The 6831-nt window shown below is 29.9% G+C and overlaps 1 protein-coding gene across 4 annotated transcripts; it reads right to left on the reverse strand.

Annotated features, from left to right (window-relative positions):
• Positions 1–206: 206 nt before the first annotated feature.
• On the reverse strand, positions 207–6314 carry LOC129609967 (zinc finger matrin-type protein CG9776). Of its 4 annotated transcripts, none has more exons than XM_055522253.1 (3): positions 5988–6314; positions 4673–4743; positions 207–4382 (listed from the first exon to the last, which is right to left on the reverse strand). In XM_055522253.1, exon 3 carries the CDS (start codon positions 4185–4187, stop codon positions 717–719), a length of 3471 nt encoding a protein of 1156 aa, XP_055378228.1. In that variant the 5' UTR covers positions 4188–4382; positions 4673–4743; positions 5988–6314; the 3' UTR covers positions 207–716. The 4 variants fall into 4 exon arrangements, with proteins under 4 accessions (XP_055378228.1, XP_055378227.1, XP_055378226.1 ...); XM_055522252.1 differs by having other exon boundaries at positions 4603–4743; XM_055522251.1 differs by lacking the exons at positions 4673–4743; positions 5988–6314 and adding exons at positions 4452–4516; positions 4603–4623.
• Between the last annotated feature and the right edge of the window lie 517 nt (positions 6315–6831).

Below are 6831 nucleotides of genomic sequence, written 5' to 3' on the forward strand. Positions count from 1 at the left end.
TGACATAAAACTCTAATATTTATATAACAATCTTAAAATTTTGTTGTATTTTTATTTTTATCCATATCTTAAAAAACAAAAAAGATGAATAAACCCTACACATTGTTTACTATTCTGTAGAACTTGTAAATTAGTTAAGAAATTTTTAAAATTTATAAATTGAATTTAATATATGTATCTATGTGTTTCGGATATTAAATTGTCACCATCTTATAATAAATTAATCATATACAATTATAAGAATAAAAGTAACCAATATATAATTATACTAAATTTTATATTTTTAATATTTGTTATAACTGATTTTAGTATGTATGTATAGCCAAACAAATTAAATTATTTTTAAGAAGAATTTGATAAATATCAATTTAAACTTTTTTGGAAATTTTTTATTATATTACGACTTTTTTAAACAAATTAAATTATTTTTAAGAAGAATTTGATAAATATCAATTTAAACTTTTTTGGAAATTTTTTATTATATTACGACTTTTCTCTATGAAATCCTTTAGAATATTTTGAAAGAGAATCAAAAATAATTAGCTGAAATTAATTTTTTAATATGAAACATTTTTATTTAAGTAAATTCAAATTTCCTTTTTCTTTTAATTTTATAATCGTAATGGATACTTTAAAAGTCATTCCAAGTATAATTTTGTTTAATTTTTGTTGTTTTTAATTAATAACAGCGGTCTCTTATATTCTTAGTTTGGAAACTAAATACATTGTGCAGCTAAATCATCAGCGTCTATACCAAGCATAGCTAAATCATCAAGTTCTTCGGGTCGCCATTCTTTTTGTTTTGGGTTTGGTACTGGAATCGGAGACAACACCTTTTCATTTGACGATGTTTTGATTTCAGGTGAAAGATACAAATTTTTTTCGTCAATTGATTTGTTTTCAGATGTTATTATATTTTCTTCTGGTAATGCAATTGATAATTCATTTATAACAGTTTCTTCTGTAACTACTTGAGGTACAGAATTAGAATTATTTGAAATATTTTGAGTTTTTTTTGAAGTATCCTCTTGAGTTTCCATTGTTTTTTCATTATTTATCGCCGAAATTTCAACTGGAGGAGGCATTTCTATTTGCTGCAATTCTATTTCTATATTATCGACGATTGTTTCTTCAATAGTGTTATCATGGTTATCATCGCTACGATTATTATCATTAATAGATTCGATAATAGTTTCAATAACAACATTCTCTTGTATATCTTGCAAATCTACATGTGGTGTTTCAATATTTATTTGTGTATTAGTTTCTAATGGTAAATCCATTTTGTTATCAGTTTTATTTTCACCTGGAAATATAATATTTAGAGCTTCTTCAAAATCTTTTGGAAGCGGCCCTTTACGTGGCACTGGAGCTTCACTTATCGGTTTCGGTACAAAATCAGTTTCCATTTCATCAATACCAGGTGGTAAAATTTCTTTGTCATCAATTGCATGCATTGGTGGTGGTGGTGGTGGTGGAGCACCCATTAATGACGCATATTGCATTGGATCTGGCATCAAATCGTCATAATAAACACCGTCATTATCATATTGTGAATAACCATCTTCCATTGATTTCGGATCTCGCATTTGATTCATATTTTCATCACCTAAATCTGCATTACTATTCTCATTGTTTTGTTCTTGTTGTTTTTTTGCTAATACAGGCATTCTGCCAATAAATGGTAATTTCTTTCCACCGGCATAAGACGATGTGCTTGTTGTAGTCTTTTTATTTGATGAACTAGATGACGTGGCAGGAGATTTTTTTCGTTCACTGCCTTCTTCTTCAACATTTCCAGCTAATTTTCTTTCTCTTTCAGACCTTCTCTTTGATTCATTTTCTGATATTCTGGGTCTAAACTCTGGATAACGAACTGATGGTTTTTCAATTCGTGAAGATCTTCTACTAGCCGACGAAGAACGGGATTTTGATCTAGATTTTGATTTTGAAGCGCTCCATCGTCTTCTCTCTCGACTAATACTTCTCCTGGCACCTCTCCAATGATACGGAGAACGCCCTCGACTACCATTTCTTCTGCGACTGCGACTACGTCTATCACGATCGCGGCTACGACTTCGTCTGTCTCTATCACGACTTCGACTTCTTCTGTTATATCGGTTAATGCTTCTACTCCTTCTATCACCCCGAATGCGATATCGATCCCGACTTCTACTTCGATTTTGTCTGCTTCTGGTGGCAGGACTCCTCTCTTTTGCTATTGGACTCCTCCTCCTTATATGATCTCTATTGAACTTCTTTGAATCATTTTCTTTTTTAGAAGGTTCATCATGAGGTTTATTTTTAAGTTTCCCTTTTAATTGTTCTAAAAGTTTTTTCTCACTTTCGCTTATGATTGGTTGAGGCGTATTCCATTGTGTCATAATAAGATCATCCTTTTTCCTTTCAGTTTCATCAGCGTCCATTGGATTATAACCACCTTTGCTAGTTAAATCATCTTTAATATCTTCTTGCTGATTTTTAATATTTCTCATTGCAACTCGAATTGAGGCAGCCCGATCTTCTGCAATAGGACCAGCTTCACTTTCAGATGATGAGCTATTTGAAGTTGAAGACGAAGAGCCTTTTTTATGTTTTTTGGATCTTTTCTTCTTGCTCTTAGATTTTTTAGATTCACTTTTCTTACTTTTAGTTTGTTTATCTTCTGAGTTTTTTAAACTGCCCAGTTTCAACGGAATATTATCAAAAACATTTTCTGCTTGACTTATCTTTCTGGTATTAGGTGATATAAGCCTGTTTAAATTATCTAAAGCCTTCTGACGTTCAGCCATCCATTCAACTTCATAAGTTAAATTTTTTTGGAAAAATTCATCGTATTTGCCAGAATGTTTACGAGATTTTAAATGTAAAGATGCACAATGTAAATCACCCATCCAAACTTTACATAATTTACAAAACCAAGCACGGGAAGGAACAAAAAATTGCAAACCACGAATTGGAACTCGTTTTATTTGTGCATTTTCTATATGTGGAAACTCATCACTTCTAAAATCGTCATGCCATGGCGTTGGTGGAACTTGAACTTTATCTATATGCTCTTTGCAATGCAAATGATTTAAATAGTCCTTTGCACTTTTTGGAAATACATTACAAGTTTGGCACCAATTCATTTCCGGGTCATAGAAAACAAAATTGAACTTATTTTCTGAAACGCCATTATTTTCCCGTTTTTCCTTCTTTTTCTCTTCATTTTTTTGTGATTCCTTCCTGGATTTCATACTTTCAATTACTTTTGTCTTCAGTCTCTCAGGTGATGAATCATCGTCTGACTCTGAAGACGAAGATGACGACGAAGATGATGGAGATGAATCACTGGATTCACTTTTTTGCTTTTCTGTTAGATTGTCTTTTTTATCGTCTTCACCAATAATACCGTTTAACATATCAAGAACATTTTCAATTGTATTTATTTTTTTCTGTATTTGACCTTGCAGTTTTTCATTTTCGTCTATATAACCTTTAGTTGTTGGACTTGGAGGAGCGTCGCCAGAGCCAATTAAATCAATCATTTGTTCTTTTAACATTTTGAGCTCCTTTTTCATGGTATCAGATTTTCTCAAATAATCATTACGTTGCTTCTTAAGTTCTTCACGTTGATTTTGTATTTCTTGGGCTACTGCTGCATCTCTAGGCGCATTATCAAAGTTATTTTCTTTCAAAGGCTGAATTTGTTGTACTGGTTGAACTTGGTGGATAGGAGCTGGAATAGGTGGAGCCACTGGCCAAGGTGGAGGCGCTGCCATTGCGTGTGTTTCTGTAGGAGCTGCGCCCCACGATGGTGGTGGTGGATATGACATATTGAATTGTGATGTCATAGCAGATTGACCATAATCTGGTTGCATAGTATTGTATTGATTATACCCACCATAATTTTTATAATCTGGTTCTGGTACAGGGTTATATGTGGTTGCCGTTGATATTGAATGTACAGTTGGAGGTGGCGGTGGTGGAACTCTTGACGAAGAAATTCCTTTATGCGGTATAAAATCACTTCTATAATTGTTTGATGATTGATCTCTTTTAGCATATTTATCACGCGAACGTGACCTTCTTCTATTATCATTTCTGGGACTGCGACGATACCGGCGTCCTGGGCTATAACTTCGACTTCTTGAACGTTTTGTTGACCAAGGAGAGCTGTCACGATTTCTTCTTCTAGGGCTCATTGTGAATGTTGATAATATAAAAGTTTTGATGTCTAGTTATTGTTATTAATGAAAAAACGCTTTAAGATTTTATAAAAAAATTCGTGTTTAAATTGAATTGATTTGCTCCAATATAATTTTTTAAATATAGAAATATTGGGTATTTGTTGTTACGTACTCTAAGATGTTCTGTCGTTTTCTGCCCGCAAGATGATTCTAAAAAATAAAAAGAATAGCGTCAGCGGTAATAACTAAGGCATCTTTTAATGAAAAGAATTGCCTTACTTATTAACATAAAAAAAGTTGTTTTTTATAAATTCAGACGGAGAATTTAATATCTGCCTTTAATACTTGAGCATAAACAATATTTTTATATAATATGAAAATAGAAGCAAAAATTAGGTATGTACGTATGTATGCATGTATATTTACTAACCTTATTCCAAAAACTTAAAATTAAACTAATACATTAAGTGTGATTTAATCCTTTTGTGAAATGACATTACCTATACATAATGAATCTATAAAATGGTATCTATCCTCACATTGGTAAGTTAGCTGCCGATGCGGAAGTTTTCTAAAAATTGCAATAGTCTACTTTTAGTGGAAAAAATGTTGCTTTAGCGTTATGCATGTAATTTTATTATTTAAAATTAAGTGCAACTAGGTAGTTTGAAAATTGTAATTTATATAAATTTATAAACTTTGGAAATAAAAATATTCGCGCAAAGCAAAGCCGCCTTCAAAATATTATTTTGACATTAATTAAATAAAACTCTCCAAAATATATATATCGTTTGTCATAGTGATGGGTCTATAGTTTTTTCATGTTGATTTTTTCTGCATGTTAGAAATTAAAAATTAAATGCAAAACTTAAGGTCAGACGTTATGTTATGATTTTCTTGTTTTTGGAAACAAATTTGGCGTATATTTTTTTAATGCGCTGATAAAATATGTTTTATATATTTAAAACAAATGTACGATCGTTGAGTTAAACAAGAAAATAATGAAAATTTGTAATTTAGCAATCACACAAAACTAAATCTAAAATATACATTTACAATTTATTTTATTTCTTAACAAATTTTTTCCTACTTTGATGAATTCGTACAATGGCAAAGAACATTTTTTTTAGCTTTGTTTTTTCAGCCATAAAAATTTTGTTTTATTTCAATTTTACCGCATATGAAGCAAATATTGCACAAACTAAAACATTTATTTCGAAAAACTTTGAATTTGTTGTAACTCAAGCTTTTTATTTCTATATTCCTGTTGTTTTTCCATAACAAAATAATGAATTATTTTACGTAATTATTTTAATTTTGTGTGAAAATTTGATTTTTTCAAGTATTACAAATTGCCAATCAAATTTTTCAAAACACAATTTATGCAATGCTTTTCCACAATTTGTTGAATTTTTGCTATTTTCAAAAAAAAATTTTTCAAGAGCTTGTATTGTTGAATGATTTGCAAAACTTTAAGTTATTAGTTCCAACACTATTTTAAAAATTTAGATGTCAAAAATATTTTAAATGGTTTGTGATGACATAACCTATAATTTTATACTGCTGGGAGAACACACGTACACACATATAAGTACATAAATTTTTTATTAAATTTACAAAATAATGAAACGTAATTTTGTCCTTTTTGTATTTTTTCTTAAGAGAAGTGCACACACTTTCTGTGAATTTAAACGAATGTCGATTTGATTCTTTCGGAAAATGTTTTTTATTCGTATTAAAAAAACTTATTCGTATTCACTTACTACTAAACTGTATATTGGATTTTTATACAAAGTTTAGTTAAAAATATCTTACCAGCAAAATTTGTTTAACTATCACTGTTAAATAAGTTTTATTTGCTCAGCTAATTTTAGTAGAAGCTATTCACTTAATGTAAACCAACATTTTATAACATTGAAAAGTCTCGTCAGCTTTATTCCAAATATATCGGCCTCCGCAAACAAAAGAAACCGCTGATATTTAAAAGTAATGTTCAACACTTATATATCTTATTTCCTTTATATTCAAATGGAAAAAAATAAATTTAATGCCATTGAAATTTTTTTAGATCATCTTTTAATACTAAATTCATAAATTTTCAATTGTACGGTTTTGAATATAGACATTTGGAACTTTAATTGTCATCTGATATAAAATTGTCATCGTATTGTATGCAGTGTTCTCACACACTGGAAAAAATATCGGATTTTTGTTCAAAATGTATCGAACTTTAATTTTAACTTCGCGGAATGGGAGCTGGGCTACAAACTAAAAAGTTCACTTCTATTAAATGGATTAAATGGATGCTGGATATATTTTCAAAAGAAAATATATTGACTTCGTAAAAAATCGATAAACTTTTCAATATACATATAGTTACATAATGTAATGAAATTTTCAAATAAGTCATGGTATTAATGTAAGCATAAAATAAACAATTTTTAGAAGAAAAAGCAAAAAAAAATGAAGCTGAGAAACGACGCTTAACATATTGTTCAAGAGGAAGAGAGAGCAGCTTAAAAGCATAGATAAAGTCACTGTGAAAATTAGCATAATATTAATTGTCATTTACTTTTTCAAAATGCCAAATTATTGGCTATAATGACCTAGGAGATTGAAAACAGGTTTTTAATATAAATACTTGACAATAAATAGCTGA

The sequence above is a fragment of the Condylostylus longicornis genome, unplaced genomic scaffold (genome assembly GCF_029603195.1).
Source record: "Condylostylus longicornis isolate FDR11 unplaced genomic scaffold, ASM2960319v2 ptg000042l, whole genome shotgun sequence".
Taxonomy (NCBI): Eukaryota; Metazoa; Arthropoda; class Insecta; order Diptera; family Dolichopodidae; genus Condylostylus; species Condylostylus longicornis.